The sequence below is a fragment of the Erinaceus europaeus genome, chromosome 6, assembly GCF_950295315.1.
Source record: "Erinaceus europaeus chromosome 6, mEriEur2.1, whole genome shotgun sequence".
NCBI classification, from domain to species: domain Eukaryota; kingdom Metazoa; phylum Chordata; class Mammalia; order Eulipotyphla; family Erinaceidae; genus Erinaceus; species Erinaceus europaeus.
Window position 1 is genome coordinate 37,735,457 of NC_080167.1, and position 25,286 is coordinate 37,760,742.

The window sequence follows — 25,286 nt, forward strand, 5'->3', positions numbered from 1 at the left end:
AGGCTGGACAGTTGGTGCAACCAGTTAAGTGCACACATCTGTCTGTACAAGGAGCTGGTTGAAGCCCTTGGTCCCCCCCCCCCAACTGCAGGAGGGACACTTCACAGTTGGTAAAGCAGCTCTGCAGGTATTTATCTTTCTCTCTCCCTCTCTTATCTCCCTGTTTCCTTTCAATTTCTCTCTGTCCTTTCAAAAAATATATAGAAAGAAAAAAATCTTATTGTACTTAGTAATTTGCTTGCATTTGCCTTTTAAAAATATTTATAGTGGGGCCAGGCTGTGGCACACCTGGTTTAACACACACATTACAGGCTTCAAGCCCCTTTTCTCCACCTGCAGGGGAAAAGTTTCATAAGTGGTGAAGCAGTGTTGCAGGTGTCTGTCTGTCTTTCTGTCTCTGTCTCTCTCACCTCTCAATTTCTCCTTGTCTCTACCTAGTAATAAATAAATAAAAATTAACAAAATTTGTATTTTTAGTTATTTCATGTGAAACAGACAGTTTAATTTGGGAAAGAAGTAGCAGAACACCATTATATATGGGGTTAAGGATTCAACCAGCAACCTAATCTATGCAAGTTCTGAGGTTCTACTAGTTGTGCCAGTTTCTCCTACAACCTAGTTTTGTCATGCTTAAACACATTCATAGATAGATCATATAATAATGAAACAATAAAGCTTTAGAAAAAAAATCAAGGAACTTTACACTAAAATTAGTAAAAGAAGTGAACTAGAATTCTCACTCTTTTGAGCCCCTTTAGCACTCCAATAGCCACAGTTTTATGAAAAGCCAACACTATCCTTTCACATTTATTTACAGCACTTTAACATATCTAGAAAGAAACCTATTTTCCCCATAATTACTGCCTAAGACACTATGCTACAGGAGAAAATTGCCACTAGGTTTGTTTACATTCTAAACAAGTCCATTCATAAATTCAATGGTAGAAATATTGGTCCTATACTGAGAACTGTGGCTTTCTTTCTTTTTTTTTCTAAACTAATGAATTAATTTTTACAAGATTATGGGATAAGAGGGGTACAATTCCATACAATTTCTACCACCAGAGTACTGTATTCTATCCCCTCCATGGGAAGCATCCCTATTCTTTATACCTCTGAGAGTATGGACCAAATTTCTTTATGGGATGCAGAAGTTGGAAGGTCTGGCTTCTGTAATTGCTTCCATGTGGGACAAAAGCATCGACAAGTAGATCCATAACCCTAACATGTTCCTATCTTTCCCTAGTGGGGTAGGGCTCTGGGGAGGTGGGGTCCAGGACACATTGGTGAGGTCAACTGCCCAGGTTGGCGTCATGGCAGCATTTGCAACTTGAAGACTTAAAGGTATTAAAATATAAAGAACAAATTGTTTAATTTAGGAGGAACCTGAAAGTAAGAATATAGCAGTCATGTTGGAAGAATCTAGGAAGTCTATTTTAGGTATATTCTAAGGGGCCTATGGCTTTAATAGTTTTTGCCTGAGCCCTACAACTAACATGTAGGTAGGCTAAGAGTACTGTCTGGGAGAAAGGAGTCAGAGTTGAAAATGGGACCAGAGGGAGTCGGGCAGTGGGTTAAGTGCACACGGCGCAAAGCATAAGGACCAGCGGCCATTGTAAGGATCCCAGCTCAAGCCCTGGCTCCCCACCTGCAGGGGAATTGCTTCACAGGTGGTGAAGCAGGTCTGCAGGTGTCTGTCTTTCTCTCCCCTCTCTGTCTTCCCCTCCTCTCTCCATTTCTCTCTGTCCTATCCAACAACGACGACATCAACAACAACAACAACAATAACTACTACAACAATGAAAAAACAACAAGGGCAACAAAAGGGAATAAATATTAAAATATATATATATTTTTAAAAAGAAAATGGGACCAGAAAGCTGGTTCAGGGCAGAGAGAAGCTCCCAAATATGGAGAAAGTATATCAGTACCATTAACTGTAAACCTCACTGGTCTGACCTAGGGCCCATGTCTACTCACACTTAGCACAAATACCTATGTGTAACCTCTGCATCCCTTACTATCTGAGCATAAATTCCATGGCCATAGTTAGGAACATTCTAGGCTGCACTCATTTCAGGACTTATCATTCACAAGTGGCAGAGTAGGCTGAGCCAGCCTCCCTTCAGAGAATGAAGCAGTCATTGCTGCTCTACAGTGAGGGAAAGGTCTTGGAGAGGCCCAGGAGAGGACTTACGATGATTATCCTGATGAAAGTGACCAGTAGTATTGGAGAGAGGGATATGTTAGAGGTCTAGGCCATCTATGTTGGAAACCCAGGATTCCTTGACTAGGTCCCAGATGATAGGGTAGCCTGGTAGTGCCCCAAACAGCAATCTTAAAGTGTGCCAGTCTCTTGCACTTATCCAGTTTTTGTAGTCCTTACTTTATCTAGCACAATTGGACTTAGAGTGACTGAGGGAAATGAAATAGGAAGTAGGTGAGGAGGGCATCTAGGTCAAAGTAGAAAATATTTGATTAATTTGATTATTTGACTTTATGGTATCTTTTTTAGGTCTTCTTACTTGCTTGCTGCACATATTGAGTCTCTACAGAGTCTGCACACTTTTGCTTTAAGGTATATATATTTTCTTATCTTATGGATACATGTGCAAATGTGCCCTATCCCCTGGGCCCTGGTCTATATATAGGTTCTGTAACTTTGTTGGGAAGTGTGTCATTTGTAATGGGACTAGAGAGTCTCATGAGTTTGGAAAGGTCTCACCAGAGTATTGGAGCTGGAGGGTTGACATTCCAGGCCTGGCATCACTGGACACAGTACAAAGTGAAACATGTTGAGTTCAGATAACTGATTCAGTTCATACACTGGGCTTAAATTGTTAATGTATTGCTAATAATGACTTTTCTAATATTAAATCACCTATAATCTTATACCAGGGAGATCAGAAGCAACCAGTCCTGTCATCATATAAGATGTAGTTATTTGTAAAAAGCATTAATTGGCATAAATCATAATAAGGTCTTGTATGACACAGTAAATCCTAACCATGGGATTTTCAAAGTAAAACAAGTTCCCAAATAACTTGGTTATAATAATTATTACCTATTGCCTTTTTTGTACTTTAAGCAAGGAAACTTCCTCATCCTCTGTAAAACATATTTCTCCCAGTCCTGGAACCTCTAGGGACTCTGCTTGTTTTCTTTTATGCTTCTTTTCATCCATACCATTTGATACTGCATCTGTTGTTTTCAACCAAATCACTGCAACCAGTGCCTCCTCGGCATGTTTCCCTCCAGACTATGTCCAGATCTGTGGTTTTCTTTTCTTAGTGATGAAGCAATGATATACATGAATCTCATCATGCAGATAACTGGCTATTAAGAATAAAATGAGGAGATATTACACTGACCATAGTCTGTGTTTTCCGGCTCCCAACAATTTGATGGCCAAAAATAGGGTGTCTGTAGAATGAAAAAAAACAAAAACAAAAAACAAAACTTGAACTAATAATTAGACACAGAGAATTACTGGAGTTACTGTGTATATCTTTAGTAGTTATCTAGAATAGTTCGCCACTGATGTGTGTTTTGCAATCGAAAAACATTCTGAGAGGTACTGTAAGTTTTTTATTCTACATTTCCTTAATGTATTTTCTCCTATATTTACTTTTTGAATAATTGTTCCACATTAACTACATGTAGTTTCAGCAGGCATCTAAAATGCCATATATTTGCTGAAATTTTTTGTCAACTGACATAGAGATAAAAAGATTTTTGTTTGTTTTTGTTTTTCTATATTTTTATTTTTTATTAGTGTTTTACAGAATTACAAAATAACAGGGGTACATTGCCACATTGTTCCTACCACCAGAGTTATGTGTTCCCCTCCTCTGTATTGGAAACTGTGAATTCTAATAACAAAATCAGAAATATGTTTTGACTATTAACTATCTGCCTGTCTATCATCTATCCATCTATACCCATTTTTTCTATAGTCCCACCTAAGATAAAAAGGTTTAAATTCACTATTCAAAAAATATGAATTCACAAAACTGAAATCAGATAATTATATTCAATGTGATTCAGGATGAAATATATTATGTATAACAAATCTCAACATTGAAATCAGTAGATAAAAACATCTTTCCTTAGATTCAAGTAATACTTTTTCTGGCTTTATTAACTACATAGTGCATCTCTTGCTGGGCTAGCCTAAGGGTGTTTCTTCCCGGGCATGTGCTCTCTGGAGAAATGATGACCAACAATCTCTCAACATTATTAAATTAGATAAAAATTATCATCTCATTTTAATAATATTTCTTCACAAAGACAAAAGGTTCTAAAATTTTAATGCACAATTAAAGATCATATTTTGATGTGACTCAACAAATTTGATATGAATCAGCAATTGACTCACATATTCTGTGAAAGCAACAAGACTACAAAGCAAAAGTTCAATCAGGAAAAGAGTATTATTATCACAGAATTTTTTATTGTCCGAAAGAACTTTGGTATCCCTATTATTTGACAGGTTTGGATTCTGACCTCCATGAAAGCTGGCAGCTAAGTACTAGGCTATGAAACTGTTGCTTCTGATGACTTTAGGATTCAGTGAAACAGTGAATAAAAACAGCACACATATGGGTTTAATTGTATTATTTAGTCAAATGCATTATGCATTGAGAATAATAAATTCCGATGTAAAGTGAGATTCTAACTGGGTAGTTTCTGATTACCTGTTTGATAAGTATTTGGTAGAAGAAGATTCTTAAGTTGGAAAAACATAGTTAAGGACAAATGACTGAATCTTTAGGAAAATCAGACTAATGTGGATATAAAATTTATATAAAAATGTACTAAAATTGAGATGAATTTACATACTTTTGTGTGTAAATAAGTCAATATTTTTTTCATCTCAAACACGTCTTGAAGGTTCTTCAGATTCCTAATGATGGTTAGACTTTCTTTCACTCATTGGAGGAATTAAATAATATTATAAGTTTTCTATTTTGATCCATGATTTTAAAAATCTTTCTACAAAGTTGAAGATCAGTATGAAAAATAACTTTTGTTTGGGACAAATACAAAACTGGGGGTGAACAACTTGAATAATAATGTGTCTTCATTATTATAACTATCAGGTATAGACTTTAATGTCTTGATAGATAGAATAGCAGAAATTTACCTGTCATTTTTTTTCTGGAAGTTTTTTGCATATTGCTTTTAAAAGTCTAATTATTTGATTTCCAAACATGACATAGATACTATTTTAAAAATGAATTGACTATTAAATAATTGGTGATTAATATGTAATATTAACTAATGTAATTGAAAAATTATAATATCTCTACATAAATTTGAACAGGATCTAGTATTATGTTATTTGTTTTGTTATCCATAGCTATTTCCTTATTTTATTCTAGAGTTATTTAGAAGTCTCTCTTTTTTTCTCTAGAGAGTATTCTGAACTATTTCAAGATCTGCTCATTTTTTACCATGAACATAACTAAAACATTAAGACTTTCCTGAGAATGACAAAAGTGGAATTAAAGGTTGAAAATTATATTGACTCAAGACATTGCTAACTTCGGGCCACTTCTGATCTAGCTTGTTTAGGAAAAAAAAGTGAATTAGATAAAATATATACAGTGTAGGGTGATAGCTCATTTGGTTGAACACATGCATTAATGGATTCAAACCCCTTGTCCTTACTTGAAAGGGGGTTTCACTATTGGTGAAGCAATGCTACAGGTGTCTCTCTCCCTCTCTACCTCTCTCTCCCTCTCTACCTCTCTCTCCTTCCCCTTTCAATTTCTCTCTGTCTTGTTAATAAAATTTAAAAATTTAAAAAGAAAAAAAGTCACCACTGAGAGAGGTGGATTTGTTTTGCAGGCACTGAATCACAGTAATAAGCCTGGTGGAAATTTAAAAAAAATTGTTTACCACATTGATCTGATTTTATGCACGTAAGGTTTTGTTTATGATAGTGTCAGTAAATATGAAATTTTTTATTTTTGAAAGGAAAGCTAGATGAAAACTCATTCAAGAATTTCTGAAAAATTTATTGTCTAAATATGACATTTCTATATGAAATATTATATGAAATGCCAAGTATATAAAAATGCAATCCTATAACAGAAAATTTATTTATTTTAAAAATATTTATTCATTTATTTTCATGAAACAGAAACAGAGACCAGAGTTCTGCTGAGTTCTGACAAATTGTGAAGTGAGAAATTAAATTTGGGACTTCTGGAGTCTCAGGAATAAAAATGTAAGAGTGCTACCATTGCTCTATCTTCTTGCACTTTGGAAAGTAACTTTTCTGAAAATCAAAAGTGTAGTAACAAATAAACACTTTTTTTCCTAATAACCAGCAGCTTCAGTTTGTTAAAATATTAACCTTATTAACAAAAGTTACTCTCAGTTTATTCTTTTTTCTTTAAGCTAACATTATTTTCTTTAAATGAATAAAGGATAAAGCTCCATTATAAGAAACTTTTAAGAAACTATTTGTTTTAACTCCTTTTAAGAAACAATTTATCTAAACAAGTAGCTTCAATTTAAGTATCACTCAGGTTATTGTATCGCCTAGCTATTCAGTGAATAAAGTTCTTTGATTATTTGTCTTGAATAAGTGGAAATGGTAGTGAGAATGTTCTAGGAGTACATGTGAACAATTTCTCCTATTCTAGTTTACTTATTCATTTTCTTATGTGGTATCAGGGATCAAACCCAGGGCCTTGTGCTTGCCTTCTGCCTCAGAGAGAGTTCTCCCAACCACAGAGTTACACTTGTTTTTATCCTTTGTGATCTTACTTAGAACTGGGGATAAAAATCTAGGGATTTATATGTGTGCTTTAACTTCTGAGTCACCTCCCTGAACTCAAGGGTGATTTTAATAACACATTCCCTTTTTGTTCTCAGTTTTCCAAGGAAGTTACCTGGAATCTGAATTATTATTCAATCATTTATTTAAATGTTTTCATCTCATAATGTTAATAGTGAGTGAGAAATATGATCCAGTGTCTGAAAGTTAGACAACAGACAGAATTCTCCAAAAATACCTATAGGAATTAAGGTAAAGTTTGAACTCTGACTCTATATGTGTCTCGACTTTATAGGGTAGAATTTACTAGCTAGTTATTAATAAAAAAATTTTATGTCAATGAAGTGTAAAATACACAGGGAAAATCATCGAAACAAGTATCAATTTGAGCTCAGTGACTGAAGTTAGAGTATACATAATAACATCTGTGTGATTTGGAAATAACCCTTGTCTATTTGCAATTTATTGTGTTTTCTTCTTTCAAATAAGTATCCACATACAAAGCATTATGTATGTATGTCTTCACAGACTCGTGGAAGAACCTCAGATAACAACAGGAAGTAGGATGTATAGCTAATTAATTTTTATCCTGGAGGCTTAAGTATTTTCATGGTAATTTTCTTTGGTTGAAAATGATTGTGGATCCCTGGCATGGCATAGAGTATACTACATTTTAGTTGTCTCACAATTTTCTTTTGGGTAGCTAATAGTTACTTAGAGATGAAAAATTCTCTTATCTGTCCAAATTCTAATGAGTCACTTAATGAATTTAAAGTAACTTCACATTTTCACATTAGTCAGCTTTGACATACTACCTTAACTAGGCAGATCCTCTGTAAATTGCTTTTCTATTTCTTATGGTGAGTATCAATTAGTTTCTAGCAAGTCCTCCAAGATAAAATAAGAACTTAAAAAATTTCAAAAACATATTAATATAATGAAGATCAATCACTATTTTTTATTAAGGAATGTTTGATTAAACTTACTTGAAACCTGTAGAAGGTGCCATCATCCTTGAGTGTGAGGACATGATCTGAGATTGGAAAGAAGTAGCCATGGGCAGCCATTAATGTTCCCAAATGGAGTGCTTCCACTGTTTCATAAAAATAGACAAAAATGCACATACATGCTTTTTAAAATGTTGATTTATGGAAATGAAGAATTTTGTCTTGTTTCCTTTTGAGTACAGTCTTACATCAAAATTCTTGATATTGTTAAAGATTGGCCTCATGCTTATTTTTTCTGTATATTTACATATTAAGATCACTCTGATTCCTGGTAACAGCTGCTTTGACCATTGTTCCAAGATGGCCACCTGACAATAACACAAACTTATGAAATGGACAATGGAAAGTTACTCTGACATCACAGAATCTGTCTCTATTTTACATATAAGACATACTTCAATGTTCTGAAGGAAAACTACATTTGTAAAGCAATTTAAACTTGTATCATAGGTAACAAATATCATCTGCATTTTTTAATGGCATGGATTTTAGATACCTAAAATCAGTTATGTTTCTTTTTGCCTGCATATCTATATAATAATATAATTGTTCCCCTGCTGGGGATATAATTATTATTGCGTCTGTATAGTAACAAACAAGCTTACTAACTTAAAGTATAGCAAGAACAGAAAGTATAAAATTAAAATAGTTTCAGTACAATATAAGCACATATAATGGGAAAGTAAGTAATTATGCTTGTGTCATAGAGTCCTCTTTATCATCTTGGTAACATTTTAACTGGTAACTTCTACATCTGGTTTCTTAATGCATTGTTCTTGTCAATTATAAATAACAAAAGCTGATAATCCTTTTGGTTGTACTCTTGAAAGACCTTATTAACAATTCAGTTCTCTTACCATTCTCTTTCAAGTTGTATCCTACTCAGAATATTATTTTTGTAATTATTTTTCATTAATATACCCATACAGAAATTCACATATTAATATACAATGGTTAATGAAAACTGCTAGTTCTCTTCTATTAGTAAAGCAGCTAGCAGCTTTAGTCAGGTTCTGAATCGTTTCATCATCAGCGTTGTCTCAGTGCTGCATGCCAACTCCACCGCTTCTGTTGGTTCATTTTTAAAGCCTTTTTTTTTTTCTTTTATGACCAAGACAGATAAAGAGGGAGATGGGTGGTAGCGCCACGAGTTACGCATACATGGCAAAGTGCAAGGACCAGCATAAGGATCCTGGTTCAAGCCCCTGGCTCCCCACCTGCACCAGTCTCTTCACAAGCGGTGAAGCAGGTCTGCAGTTGTCTTTCTCTCCCCTCCCTCCCCCCATCTTCCCCTCCTCTCTCCATTTCTCTCTGTCCTATGCAACAATGAATGACATCAATCACAACAATAATAACCACAACAAGGGCAACAAAAGGGGGAAAAATGGCCTCCAGGAGCAGTGGATTCATGGTGCAGGCACTAAGTCCCAGAAATAACCCTGGAGGCAAAAAAAAAACAAGGGCAAGAAAAGGTAATATATACATATATATAAATGGAGAGAGAATAGGAGAAGCGAAAGAAAAGTGGAAAACCTCCAGTGCTGCTCCACTACTAGTGAAGCTTCCTCCCCAGCAGAAGGGAAAAGGGACCCTTTTCTCATTCTTGGTAATGTGTGTGCTTTACCAGGTGAGCCACTGCCACCATCTTGTCTGGGTTTGAGTCTTTTAATGCACCCATTAGGTAGCACTGGGCAGAGTAGCATATTACAGCAGATTAGCACTGCAATACCATGTGGCCCAGTAACTTGTACTATTTTTGTTTTTTTCTCAGCAGCCTGTGGACTAGGAAAACTGCTTTCCAAAAAGGGTAACTGAGCTATGACACATGAAAAACTTTGCAGCAAATTTAGATGCCAAGAAAAATAAATAGTAAAGCACCACTGAACTCTAGGCACAGGAAGTGTTTTTAAAAAATATTTATTTATTTATTCTCTTTTGTTGCTCGTTTTTTTTTATTGTTGTAGTTATTATTGTTGTTGTCATTGTTGGATAGGACAGAGAGAAATGGAGAGAGGAGGGGAAGACAGAGAGGAGGAGAGAAAGACACCTGCAGACCTGCTTCACCACCTGTGAAGCGCCCCCCCCCCCCGCAGGTGGGGAGCTGGGGGCTCGAACTGGGATCCTTACACCTGTCTTTGTACTTTGTGACAGGAAGTGTTTTAACTAAAATAAAACAAGTAAGAAATACACAGGTTCTCCAGATAGCTCTCCACAGGATTGGCCCAATTTATTCCCACAATCTTAACCCCACAACCTCTCCAGCGCTTGTTACTATCCTTTCTGATGTCTGATATTTTCACAGAAATGAAGTAGTATCTCATTGTTTTATTTGCATTTCTCTAATATCAATGACTTGGAACATTTTTTCATATGTCACTTGGTCTTTTAGATCTTTTCAATGGTGAGTGTTGTGTTCATATCTTCTCCCCATGTTTAGATAGTATCTTTTTTTTTTCTCTGAGTTTGGTGAGTTCTTTATATATTTTGGTTGTTAGCCTTTTTACACAATGGAAAACTACACAGTTTGTGATGTTCCCAAGATTTTTTCAGGTATTTGTTGTTAGAGATAAACATGAATCCACACTTTCTTGTTCTCCCACTGTTTCTGTATCTCAGCACAACCTTAATCTAATAAGAATGTGGAGGACCACTCACAGTGTTGGAGCAAAGTGTTGAAAGAAACTAATGAGTAATCTATCAAGATCACCCTCTCAATAATGGCACACCAGATGGCTTTGCTACTTTATGCTTCTTGGCAAAATACTCACTAATTAATCTTCTTGTGCATGTGTTACTCATGTCACCCATACAGCTAAATAAAGTTCAGTAACAAATCTACCATAAAATCTTACTTTATTTTTCACTGGGATATTGAAGAAAGCCCTGAACAAAGTGAGAAATAAAAATCCTAATGCAAACAACTATGATGTAAACAGCCTGTTTGGTATATGTAGCTCTCTTAAGCCCGATACATCCACTCTCTATCACTTCACTCCATAATATGAAGAGAAAATATAAAAAGCCTTTAAGTGGAAATTCTAGAGAGTATAGTTTGCATTTGAGTCACAGCTACATTAGAAAATAGGAGAAAATATAGCCGAGGCTTGTACATAATATATCTAAATGTGAAAATACACATTTCTACATCTAGTTCCATTTTTATAGCATATTTTCAAAACCATGATATTTCCTCATAACAAATTTAGCAACACTCAAATTCATCCAAAATTTCTGATATGATGAAACAGTATATCTGAGTCAAGAAAGAAATTTTAAGAATCATATTAAATTATTCCTTTATTCTCTTCATGGATTATTTCTTCTTATTTGTATTACCAAAGCAATTGCTTCATATCACCATACTTGTTACAGAAAATATGCATATAGAAGCTTGGTGGTGGTGCACCTGGTTGAGTGTATTCATTACCATGATGAGCAAGGGCCCAGGGTTTGCAACTCTGCTCCCCACCTGTACAGGGGAAGTTTTGTGAGTGGTAAAGCAGGTCACAAGAGTTTGTTTCTCTTCCTTTTTATTTTCCTCTCCCCTTTCAATGTCTCTCTCTATCCTATCTAATAAAATAGAAAGAAACAAGTCCCCGGCTCCCCACCTGCAGGGGAGTCGCTTCACAGGTGGTGAAACAGGTCTGCAGGTGTCTATTTTTCTCTTCCCCCTCTGTCCTCCTCTCCTCTCTCCATTTCTCTCTGTCTTATCCAACAACAACAACAACAACATTAATAATAACTACAATAAAACAACAAGGGCAACAAAAGTGAATAAATAAAAAAATTTTTTTTTAAATAGAAAGAAAAAATGGCCTCCCAAAGCAGTGGATTCTTAGTCCTAGAACAGAGCCCCATTGATAATTCTGGAGGAAAAACAACAATAACAAACAAACAAAAATTAGTTTAGAAAGAAATGCACTCAAAATAATGCAGATGATAATACGGTATCAAGGAATGATAAATACTAAATCCAGGTTTAAGCCCGTAAGGATCCAGGTTCAAGTCCACAGCTCCCCACCTGCAGGGAGTCGATTTATAGGTGGCAAAGCAGGTCTGCAGGTGTCTCTCTTTCTCTCCTCATCTCTGTCTTCCCCTCCTCTCTCCATTTCTCTCTGTCCTATCCAATAACAGTGATATCAATAACAACAACAATAATAACTATAACAATACAACAGTAATAAAAGGGAATAAATAAATAAATAAATATTTCAAAGAAAAAGGAATTCAAATTTGTCTATTTTCTCCATACTAAGAGTTAATGAGAAAACTAAGTATTCAAACTTTCATCTTCTTTTTTAGATCTTTGTTTTATTTAATTACCACGTAATTGTGGCATCTGTGGCACTAGGGATTGGAAATGAGAACTTCAGACTTTAGGCATGAAAGTTTATTGTATAAACTGCTTTGATATATCTCTGCCTCCCTTTTAAAGACTTTTATAATAGTTCAGTTTGGTTTTGAAGTATTGTCAGTTACAGAACTATAGTAATTTTAGAAGTGCTTTTGTCACCACCTTAAAATATGTTACTTGGCAGGGGAGATAGCATAGTGGTTATGCAAACAGGCTCTCATGCCTGAGGATTTCAGATCTCAGGTTCAGTCCTTCATACCACTATGAGCCAGAGCTGAACAGTGCGCTGGTAAAATAAATATAATAAAATAAATGCTACCACATCTTACTCACTCCACACCTCGCCTCCCCAATCCTACCCCCACCAACATGGAAGCATCAATCTCTGTTTACCAAAGTTATTGGACCCTTTCTTTTTTTTAATTTTTATTTATAAAAAGGAAACACTGACAAAAACCATAGGATAAGAGGGTGTACAACTCCACACCATTCCTACCACCAGAATTTGGTATCCAAACCCTTTCTATCCTAGCAACACACTCATCTCCAGTCTCTCTTGATAACATCAGTTATCAAGATGAAAGGCTTTTTGTTCATTGGACTTTGTTACTCCTCTCTCTCGTCCTCTTTCTTTCTTAATTTACTTTTCCTTCTTTCATTTTTTCTTTTATTTATTTATTTTTGCCTGAACTACAAACCCACATTTCCTAGAGGCTATTTTTTCCGTTTTGTTGCTCTTGCTGTTTATTGTTGTTATTATTGTTGATGTTATTGCTGTTGTTGGATAGAACAGAGAAAAATGGAAAGAGGAGGGGAAGACAGAGAGGAGGAGAGAAAGACAGACATGTGCAGACCTGCTTCACCGCCTGTTGAGGCGACTGACCCCACCCTACAGGTGGGGAGGGGGGCTCAAACTCCAATCCTTACAAAGATCCTTGCGCTGGTCCTTGTGCATTGCACCATCTACACTTAACCCGTTGCGCTACCACCCAGCCACACTTTTCGTTCTTTCATATGAAAGAGAACATTAAGTATTTTCCTTTCATATAAAACCATTTAGTAGTCCTTGGAGAACTGGTTTAGTGACAGTCCACTATTTTAAGTGCTGTTTATCTGAAAAGTTCATCATTCCTTTAATCCTGGTTGATAAACCAGCTAGGTAGAGTGTTATTGAGTGAATACCTTTTTCATTATAAACTTTAAATACCAGCTGGCAAAATAGGTCACATGGTCTCTCATCCAAGTACTAACCAGGACTGACAATGCTGAGCTCCCCAAACCAGATGAGGCAGGGCACATTCATGGTGGTATGGTCACAGACTGAAGTAACTCATTTATATAGTGTTGGGCTTTGTCATATACATAATCCAGGTTCAATCTTGAGCTTGGCCTCCACTACACTGAAGAAAGCTTTGGTGCTGTGGTATATCTCACTCTCTCTGTCTATATATATATGGTAGCTTATGGGAAATACAGGGAAAACTGATTGCCTTACAAGTGTCTCTGCTTTTTTAATTTTTCAAACCATTCTATTCAGTAAATAATGATTTAGAAGATAGTTGTCACATATGTGCAATTTCATATCTCCCTGTGATAATTGTCTGAATACTACTCCCACCACCAACCAATGACCTTTACTATCCTGCACTGAATTCCCATTACCTTCTCCTCACTGCTACTTAAATTTGCTGCAACAGACCACTCCTTGTCCAAGTTTACCCTGTATTTTCTTGTAATCTTGTAAACCACTATTAAAACACTAATTAAAAATTAGAAAAAAATATATTGGGAAGGGGAAAGTTGAATAGGTGAGTCAGAAAGAGATTCTAGTAATGATGAAGCTATTTCTGAGACATTGTAATGGTAGATAAATGATAATTACTTGTAAAACTCCCACAGAGAACTAGCTATAGCTTAAAAAGTAAATTGCAGAATATATTAAATTCAATATAAGATGTAAGGAATTGAGGCATCAAAGGAATTGGTAGAATTGAAATGCATTGGAGACATACAAAATGTGAGGCTAGCAAAAAGAAAAGTCATGGTAATAAATTTGAGTTGGAGACATAAATATTTACCCTTTTACATGAATATAAATAGGTATGCTTATGTATATATACATGGGTTCACATGCATATATATATATATATGCATATATATTTTATATATATTTATATATATATATAAATATATATATATTTTTTATTCTGCAAGGTGAGAGACTTCAAGGAAACATTTATACCCAGTTTTTTCTAGCCATTAGGAATACCCAAATTATTATTTCAAATATTATCCTCTGACAAAAGGATCTAATTTTTCTAAGGGAAACCTAAGATGAATCTAGGACTAAGAAAATAAGGAAGGGTTAAAAAGAAAACAAAATTGAAAAGATTTCCAGAGTCAGGGCTATGGAGCAGCAGCAGTTGTGTTTCTCTCCTCTCCTCTCTCCCAGGTCAACTAGGAATACCAAAGGAGGCCACCTGGGACCACAACAAGGCAGGACTAGAACAATGTCAGGAACCCACCAAACCACCAGTGAGTGCAAACACATGTGGTTAGTGGACAGGGAGGAACCTAAGGATAGAATGAGTGGCTGGTAACAGTCCAGCAGTTTACCAGTTGAGGCACCAACTCCAGTCTGTTTTAACACAAAAAGACTGCTGAATGGAGGAAAGGACTCCCCTAAGACTCACCAAATGCAACTGTGAGTCTCCATTGCTACTATCCCTCAGAGGCTGGAACAGCAGGGGGGGGAGGGGGGGCTGTGCTGACATCTGGGGACAGAGAACTGACCAGGAAACTCAGGAGAAGAGCTACACCTCAGTGGCCTAACAGTGGGGCTGTATAGTGGGAGCCTTTCCATGTTGTTCTCGTAATGAGAACATGGTGAATAATTGCCTCAGATCCTACAGACTATAAAGGGGACTTGTTTAGAAACTGAAAGGGCCCAGCAGCACTGCCTGGCTTGGCAAAGAAGCTGAATTGAGCCAGGAATTTTTGATTCTTGGGGCCTGAGAGTCTCTTTGCATAACCACTGTGCTATTTCTCCCCCACCCTGATTTATCTCTTGGTCAGGAGTGAGTGATTAAGTTAAGAAGCCTACTTGTAATTTAAAAGCCCTCAGGCTCCCATAGCCTACAGGGAAGAAAAAAAACACAAGAGGCTTTAAACAGCCTTTGTATTTCAACTCAAGGATTAAAATAATATTGAAACAACTGTTAAATTCTACAACTGTGAACTCTGTAAGTACCTTACTTAGACATAAATAAATCCAGGCAAGAGTGACCAGTATTTTGAAAAGTACTCAGTACAGAAAACAGTAAAGGAGAGAGAGAATAGAATAAATGAGGCTGAAGACAGATTTAGCAAGATTGGGTATGAAAGAGACAACTAAAAAATAATTAAGATGTCTCAAAAATGTATTAAATTATAACTTCTCTAGTCTAGAAAACAAAAAAGACATAAAGTTTCAGGAAGCTCAGAGGGTCCCAAACAGAATTAACCCAGACTTGAAGACACCAAGACACATAATATTTAGAATGGAAAGAACTAAGGATAAAGAAAGAATCCTGAAGGCTGCAAGAGAAAAACAAAGAATCACCTACAGAGGAAAACCCATAAGATTAGCAGCAGACTTCACCACACAAACACTACAGGCCAGAAGAGAATGACAAGATATCTATTGAGTGCTCAATGAGAAAGCCTTTCAACCAAGACTACTGTATCCTGCTAGTTAGGCCACAAAGACAGCATCAGCAAATTCAAAAGCATTGAAATAATCCCAATCTTCTTCTCAGAGCACAGTGGAATTAAACTAACACTTAACTGCTGGGCTAGCATTGCGGCTGTTTCTTCCCAGGCATGGGTTGGAGAGAATTTGACCAGAGCCAACCTGGGCTGCTGCTTACTCAGCGACGCAGGAGAGAGACCAGGAACTCGTGGCGGAGCGGGAACACAATGCAATGCCTTTATTCATCAGATACAACACCTATATATATATCTTTAACCAGAAGTGGCAAGTGGGAAAAGGAAATGGCTAGGAGAAGGGATGAAGAAGAAAAGCACAAAGGTAGAAAGATTCCATAGCAGCTGTTTCGAAGGTTCTAACTAGTGGGATTAACCAATACCCTTCAGGCAGGACGGATCTCAGGCAAAACAATGATTATGTAAATAGACGAAAGTATCAGTGATGGAGCAGGGAGGCTGGCATAATGCCCAGAATCTCCCCCTTTCTTTTTATCTAATGGCCATAATATCAGGAATGCGGGGCGCTTTGTGAGGCAGGGAGTCTGATAAGAGGAGGCACAACTTTGGGGTTTCTACTGTCCCTCCTTGCTCAACCTCTCAGTAGAGAGACTAACAGGATTGTATGCACCTCTCAGGTTCAAGCCCTGCCAAGTTCAACCACATCCTCACAATTACCCGACATCTCCCTCTTTCTAAATGGCCATATATAAATGGGTCAAGATCTGTAAAAGACTCCATTTCTGTCAGGGGAATAGCAGTGTAGGGGTGAAAAGAAACCTGTTGGGCAGAAACCTAAATGATATCATGCAGGCATTTTTTAAAAAGAACTGGAATAAGTCATGGAGGGACAAGTAGGAGTACAGCAAGAGCCAGTGTGATGTCACGGGGAGGCCTGGTGGGTGAAAAGGGGCCTTTCTTGCCTCAAAGGGAATTTCCTGCCTTTGGGGTTGTTTCTTGCCTCAAAGGGTGTTTCCTATCTCTGGGGGCAGGGCTTACACATGGGGGGCATGGCCTGCCATGCAAGAAGGGGCTATTTGGCACTGATAGTCCCAAGACAGTTGGCTGCAAAGTCCATGGACTTCTGTGTGTCAGTCTTTGAGCAACCCAGCAGTGTAAAGGGAAGCTGCTGTAAAGTTGTATAAATTGTCTAAGAGGTGTACCAGTAAGTTCAATAGAAGTGTCAGTCCAATGCCGATGACCAGGGGAAGAAATGCCAGGGGATGAAATGCTGCCCGTCTATCTCGATGGGGAAAGTCAGCCATTGGAACTTTGCTTCTCTGCAGAAAGTGAGCTGAAACTGCCAAAAGGTGACAGGTGAAGCAGAAGCAAGGACAGACAGCAAGGCAGTAAGAAAGTTCTGTCCTTAAAGTCTGAGAACCAGGTTCTTTAGATCATGTCAGGTCACATCATTGGTTTTAGGGGTGGTGGCTGTAATTGTGGGGGATGTCAAAGGACAGGGGTCCAAATGGATTTCTGGGGATTCCGTATGAGCAGATGCTTTTTCATGTGATGGCTTGACATAGTTGTAATCACTTACTTGTGAAGAACAAAAACTTGTAACAAATTAGTTTACTATAATTGATAACTCGATGATTATAATTGGTTTAAGTACCTTTATAATCTTGAAAGTTCTTTCTACTATGATTTTAAGGTTGTTTAAGCAGTTTAAGCTCAATAAAATGTGGAAAGGTAAACAGAAGAACCATTATTAGATGCTCAGTTATGAGAATCATTAGCATAACCATTGTGTGATCTATCACTCACCCAGGCTAGTTCTACCTCTTTAACTGAGAAGGTATATGAGAGCTTTAAATATCGATAGCGTCTTTTCTACCTTTTGTTACACCCATTTAAGATGAAGACACACCCTAGGTGTGTGCAGGACCTTCAGACCAGATTTAGTTAAAATATATTGATTTTTCACTAATTTTTACCTTAGACTTTAAACAAACTCAGATTAGTTAGAGAGTTAACACATGTTAGTGACAAAATGTTTGTTTTTTTTTGAACATTTACAATGTCATATTGATGCCAGATTTGTTGTGGATTAACTTCCACAAGATTAGATAACAGGGCACTTTGGGGGGCCCTCCAAAAATGTCCTGTATAGAGAATTTGTATTTTAATTTTGGAGATGATGAATTGTCACGTTGAATATTTAGACTTTTACTTTAAATACTCAGTTACTTTAGCAAATTAATTTTACCTTTATAAGAATCGAGTTGAAAACTCCTTCATTAAATCTGCGTGGTAAGAATGTAGCTTCAAAGTTACACTTTTAACAGTTAAGTTAATGTTTACCAAACTTGAAACACACACATAAACATGTAGTCTATAACACACAGGAGGAGAAAAACTTTTGTTACAAAGATATATCATTTCAAACACAAATTTAGATCTGTACTGTCTTAGTTGAACCATCTTTACTCACACAGTTTAAGACTAAACGTTTCATTTTTATACCAAGACAAAAAAAAAATCAAAAGAGGAAAAAATCAAATTTTGGACTGTTTCTGGATGTCTCTAGAAATCATGTCTGTGCCCAGCATTTTTATATAAAGTCAATTAAGTTTCAGAGTACTATGAGCAAAATGGGTCATACAAAAAAATTTGGTCACTCAAATCATTCACTTACAAAACACAACTGGAAGCAGAGGGGGCAGACAGCAAGCTTAAGATATTCAGAGAGAGTGAGGGGAGAAAGAAGTGGCAGGGAGGTATATATACACAATGGAATACTCCTCAGCTATTAAAAATGGTGATTTCACCATTTTCAGCCCATCTTGCATGGAGCTTGAAGAAATCATATTAAGTGAAATAATTCAGAAACAGAGGGTGAAAATGGAATGTTCTCACTCTCAGGCAGAAGTTGAAAAACAAGATTAGAAGAGAAAACACAAGTAGAACCTGAAGTGGAGTTTGTGTATTGCACCAAAGTAAACAACTCTGAGGTCAGTGGGAGGGAGAGTACAGGTCCAAAAAGGATGACAGAGGACCTAGTTGGAGTTGTGTTTTTATGTGGAAAACTGAGAAATGTTATGCACGTAGAAACTATTGTATTTACCTTTGAATTAATCCCCCAATAAAGAAATTTAAAAAAGAAAACAAAATGTAAAAACCAGTAAAATTAAAAAAAATTAACATAAACTCCCTCAGTGATAGGATTATAACAAAGGAAGATAGGTGTCAACTGACCAGTGAAGGAAAAAAAATTAACGAAATAAATTAAGTAATATTTAGTTGTTACAAAGAATAGGAAGTATATTTACAGTCTTATTTTGATAGGGGTTGGGGAGATACAATAAAGGTTAAAAAAAGCACTTTCATGCCTGAGGCTTCAAAATTCTAGGTTCATTTTCCAGTACTACCATAATCCAGAGCTGAGTAGTGCTCTGGTAAAAATAAATATAACATCTCAAAATTTGATATATACAGATTATTCAATAAAAACAAATAAGGGAGAATACATAACCTTCACTTGTCCCAAAAGAATCAAATTATGTATATACTTCACATGTGATAGGGTAAAGCATAAATCCAATTTTAATTTCATGCTATCATTAATAATAATGTTTTTCTTAAAAGTACAGCATGAAAATAGGGTCATATTACAGGGAAAATCAAGATGGATAAAAGTGCTTTCCTGAAGGTATATTAGTAACTAAAATAATTCAGTCTAAGTAAGATTATACATTGAATGACTACATTTACATGATATTATAGCAAAGGCAGACTAAGATAAACAATAAACAGACCAAAATGTGAACTTTACCAGTGTTATTTTCTCACCATGCCCACAATCCCAGTCTAATGATAAAGGGGGAAAAGATGGAAAATACCAGCTCAGAAACTTATTCTAAAATGATTATAGCAATATAGCACTTATTCTAAAGTGATTATAGCAATAACTATCTATTGTCTTCTTAAAGCCTAAGACAGCAGGAACCTACTGCTTCCTCTTTAGAGCCTATATATCCCCCAGTTCTGGAGCCTCTAGGGTGGGCATTACTTTCCTGCATGCTTCTCTCAATTCATACCAAATGATATTGCATGTGCCAATCCCAACCTAATCAATGCAAGGAGTACCACCTGAGCATGATTCACTTCAGACTGTGTCCAAAGATGTCAGGCATGGAATGTCAACCCTATAGCCTCATTACTTGGGTGAGACTTTTCCTTTCATAGGATTCTCTAATTCCATTCCAGGAGGTTCACTTCCTAACAAAATCACAAAACCTAAATATAGACCAGGTCCCGTAAGATAGAGCATATGTTCACATGTATCCATAAATTAGGGCAAAAATCTACCTGAAAGCAAAAGTACACAATAGTCTGCAGTGAGTCAGTATAAAGTTCATAATAAAATAGTGTCTATTTAGACCTCCTCAGCTACTTCCTATTAACAATTCTCTCACTCACTCCAAAGCTAACATCATCAAAGCAAGGATTGCAAAAGTTGAATAAGGGCAAGAGACTGGCATACTTTAAGAATGACACTTGTTACCGATCATTTCTAGCAGGAACAACATAATAAATCCCTTTGTGGCCCCCATAGGGCCTTGCCCTCAACTTGGCTCAACAATGATAGAGAATGTTCCATCCTCCGAAAGAGGGCTGGACAACATCCTCTATGCTATGCCTGAGGAAGATGGGTCCTTTTTGGGACTATGTGTAAGCCTGATAGAGCTTAGGGAGAACTACCCCCATCCTTGGATGGAGGTCTGAGAAGATACCCTCTTGGTGAGTCTCTCTCAACTGAGGTGAGCAAAAGGGGGGAAACTCAGTTAGTTCTTTCCTTTTTGACTCTCAGGCCCACAGAAACCCCAATACTTCTCCCCATTAACTGCAGGCTGTTGTATGCTTTACATTGGGTTGTTCTAGCTCTCCCCTGCCAAGAAAATTGGTTCAGTCCTGCTAGTTTCGTGGGCCCGCTTGTCCCTGCCCCGAAGGAACACCAAGAGAGTTCCAGAGTTCCAGAGTTCCAGAGTTCCAGAGTTCTTGGCGCCGCTGCGGGGGAAAGAGGCAGCAGAGTTCTGTTTGGTGATTAGTTTGGGTTAGTTTATGAATCGTTGTTCCTGAATAAAGAAATACAGCTTCCCTGCCCAGCTGTATGTCTCTGGTTGTCTCTGTTACCCACCCATGAAGCTAGCCCGGCCAGCTGGAGCTTCCAAATTATAACAACAAATGGCGCCCACATGGACCTGACCTGCGCATCTCTCAGATAAGTGAAGACAATTTGGCTACCTATGTACTATGGCCTTCTCTTCTGCTTGTGAAGAGATCTCCAAAGGCCTCTGCCTTTCTTCACGAGACTGTTTTGTTGTTTCTGGAACATTTATCTCTGGACCACTCTGTGGTTTCCACTCGCTCGGGCGCACTCAGAACAGCCAGCAGAGTCGGGAAGAGCCAGCGGGCAAGAGGCGAGGCGCGGAGCTGCCTTTTCCACCTGGTGGAGCAGCCAGCCAGCCAGCTGCGCCCAGACAACCCCGCACACCGTGCCCGCAGCCCCGCAGCCCCGCAGCCCGCAGGAGGCCTACACCAGCACACAGGAGCCCGATGCCAACATGCAGGAGCCCAATGCCACCATGCAGGAGCCCAATGCCAACACACAGGCCAGCCCACAGGAGCCAGCTCTCCGCTGCATGGCACAGGGCACTGGACGCGTGTTCCCTCCACGCTGCTCGGCCACTGTGAGCAGGACAGCAGACATGGCAGGGCCATGGGGTAGGGCCGCGGTGGCCTATCATGGCCGCCACCCCTGGGCACGTCAGCCCGCGCCTTCTACAAGGCTGGCCCACCCGCCCTCGTGCTATGAATTCTGGACAGATCCCGAACCTCCTGGGCTCCCTGCTGAAACTGGACACCCTGGCTGAGATCTCCAGCTCCGGTCTGAAGGCAGACAAGCTGGAGTACACAGAGATTTGTACAGAGATCGTAACCTGCAATTCCTAGAAGTGAAGCTGCGTGGGAGGCCACCTCTGGATGGTGACCCCCCCAACAACTAAGACAGTACATATCTAAATTCGTGTTTAAAATGACATGTCTTCGTAACAAAGGTTTCTCTCCTTGTGTATTAATGACCATGTTTATGTGTCTGTTTAAAGTTTGGTAAACAGTAACTTTAAGGCTAAATTCTTACTAGACAAAGTTAAATGAAAAAGGTTTTCAACGTAATTCTCATAAAGATAAAATTAACTTACATTTAAAGTCTGAGGTAAAAATTAGTTAACAATCAATATATTTTAACTAAGTTGGTCTAAACAAAACCTGCGCACACCTAAGGTGTGTCTCCATTTTAAGTGGGTGTAACAAAAGGTTAAATAGACTTGTTGATATGTAAAACTCTCGATTACCTTCTCTATTAGAAATGGTAGATTACACAATGGCTATGCTAAGGCATTAATAGAAAGATAAATGGGGTGGGAAAAGAAGAAACCAGTTATCAATGTAAATTTTATTCAGCAACAACAACAAAATTTGAAATTGTTTTCAAGCACAGAGAATAAAAACTAATTGGTCACCTCCCCAAAGAGCTTCCACAGCAGAAAATAAATGTTTATTATTTCCAAATTTAATCAATTTAAATGTTTAACCTTCCCCATGACTCACATCATTAAATAATAACGTATTAATAAAAAATATTGCAAATGCCCTAACAAAACTGCTTTTGCTCTTCCTATATAAGTGAGCTGTTACAGGAGTCCTGCAGTGGTAGTGCAGCGGGTTAAGCACAAGTGGTACAAAGTGCAAGGACCAGAATAAGGAATCAGGTTCCAACCCCGCCCCCGCAGCAGTGTCACTTTACAAGAAGTGAAGCAGGTCTGCAGATGTCTCTCTTTCTCTCCCCCTCCCTGTCTTCCCCACCTCTCTCCATTTCTCTCTGTCCTATCCAACAACAAAGACATCAACAACAACAACAATAACTACAGCAACAATAAAAAACAAGGGCAACAAAAGGGAATAAATAAATATTTTAAATAAATAAATGAGCTGTTACAAAATATTCAACCAGCAAAATCTTGATTTCCCACTACATTTATTGTTTATTTCTGTATCGAGATAATTCTGTGATTTTTCATTTAGCATTGTATATATCCATAAAAGAGTTATACTTTCCACCAGATGCAATTCCTTTCATATACTCAAATGCCTCCTTACCCCATTAAAACTTATCTAATTTTCCCTAGGCATGAGCTCTCACTCCAGTGAGTCCCCAATGTTTATTTTAACAAATTGTGCTCTGGTCCCCAATGTCTTGTAACCTTTATTCTAAAATTGTGACATTTTTCAATAAAATAGAATAACTTGTCCAAAAAAAAAAATGTTTGGAACCACCAAACACCATGAATATCTAAAGCACACCTGAGCAAAAAGAATAAAAATGGAGCTATCACATTCCTCAATTTCAGATTATAATGCAAAACAAGTGTAATTAAAACAGCATTGTGCTGGATTAAAAATAGATGCTGGGATCAGTGAAGCAGAATTAAGAGCCCATAAATAAATGAACACATATGTATTCATTTAACATATAACAAAGAGGCAAAAACTATTTAATGAGGAAAATAAGGTCTCTTCAACAAATAGTACTGGAACAATTGGACAGTCATATGTAGAAAAATAAAACTAGATCATCAACTAACATTAAAATCTAGCACCAAAATCAGATCAAAATGGATCAGGATACAAAGAAAACTGAGAAAACATTGTGGGATCTTAACATCAAAGATATATTTGGAAATTCCAATCCACAGATAGGTGGAATAAAAACAATAGTAAATAAATGACACGTATTTCTCCTCTTACAGAGAAATTCCTATCACCTGCCCGCCCAAGCTGGTTTCCGCCCAGAAAGATCTACCTGCGAACAAGCCCTGGCCCTCTCAACTTACACTGAAAATGGATTCCAGAAGAATTTAAAGACGGGTGCTGTCTTTGTTGATCTCACAGCAGCCTATGACACGGTCTGGCACCGTGGTCTCCTAGTCAAGATCTCAAGATGCCTGCCTCCATGGGTGGTCAACACTATATCGTTTCTTCTCCAAAACAGAAGATTCCAGGTGCATCTGGGTGACAAGTCTAGCAGATGGAGACTTGTCTCAAGTGGCCTGCCCCAGGACTCTGTTCTGGCTCCTATGCTATTTAATATTTACATCAATGACCTTCCAGAAACTTCTTCAAGGAAGTTCATCTACGCCGATGACATCTGCTGTGCAACTCAGGCATCAAAGTTCGACATCCTCAAGGAATCACTCACGAAGACATGTCTCTGATATCTGATTACTGTAAAAAAATGGTGACTAATCCCTAGCACTGCAAAAACGGTATCATCTGTTTTCCATCTACACCATGCCTCGGCCTCGCGTGAGCTTAATGTGCAGCTTGGCGATACAAGAATCCGGCATGAAGCCCAGCCAGTCTATCTTGGCGTTACTCTCGATTGCACTCTGTCATTTCACGAACATCTCATAAAAACTGCAGCAAAGGTGGGCGCGAGGAATAACATCATTGCAAGACTGGCCAGCTCCTCATGGGGCGCTAGCGCTTCCACACTACGATCATCCTCTCTGACATTATGCTATTCCACTGCAGAATACTGTGCCCCAGTATAGTTCCATAGCCCCCATGTCCACTTGGTCGATTCCAAATTATATTACTCCATGAGGATAATTTCTGGAACCATCTGTTCCACCCCGGTTCCATGGCTGCCAGTTCTTAGCAACATCGCCCCGCCAGATATTTGTCGGGATGCAGCATCATCTAAGTTCATTTCCCACGTCTACGCTCGACTGGACCTGCCAATATACGCGGATATCTTCGCCCACTCTGTCCAACTCTTGACGTCTCGTCATCCAGTCTGGTCCCCTATGCCTACACTGAACTTCTCTGTTCCAGTCTCTTGGAAACAGAGTTGGTAGTCAGCTGAGGTAAAGAACAAACACCTCATCACAGACCCCTACAAGTGTCAACCCGGCTTTGACCTAGCACGTTATGATTGGGCCCTTCTCAATCGCTATCGAACAGGCCATGGCCGGTGCGCTGCTATGTTCCATCGCTGGGGAGCCAGAGACGACCCGAACTGCCCCTGTGGCTACAGACAGACTATGGCCCACATAGTTAACGACTGCCACCTCTCCAGATTCAAAGGAGGTCTCGAAACTTTACATCAGGCTCAACCTGACGCTGTTGACTGGCTACAGAAGAAGGGCAAACGCTAGAAGAAGAGGGTCCTACCCTACAAGGGAAAGATAGAAATGGCCTGGGGGTATGGATCGACCTGTCAATGCCCATGTCCAGAAGAGAAGCAATTAGAGAAACCAGACCTCTGTCTTCTGTTTCCCATAAAAAATTTTGGTTCATAATCTTAGACTGATAAAGAACAGAGAAA

The 25,286-nt window shown here is 38.0% G+C and overlaps 1 protein-coding gene across 4 annotated transcripts in view; it reads right to left on the bottom strand.

Moving 5' to 3' along the window:
* Nucleotides 1–25,286, bottom strand: part of RGS7 (regulator of G protein signaling 7) — a 522,282-nt gene that overhangs the window by 95,633 nt on the left and 401,363 nt on the right. For 3 of the 4 annotated variants that reach the window (XM_007532564.3, XM_060192035.1, XM_060192036.1), the window contains exons 5-6: nucleotides 7,777–7,883; nucleotides 3,372–3,423 (exon numbers count right to left, since the gene is read on the bottom strand). The exons of the other annotated variant lie outside the window; for it this stretch is intronic. In XM_007532564.3, the coding sequence (XP_007532626.1) occupies nucleotides 3,372–3,423; nucleotides 7,777–7,883 (159 nt within the window). The remainder of the gene's footprint in view (nucleotides 1–3,371; nucleotides 3,424–7,776; nucleotides 7,884–25,286) is intronic. 4 annotated transcript variants of the gene reach the window in all.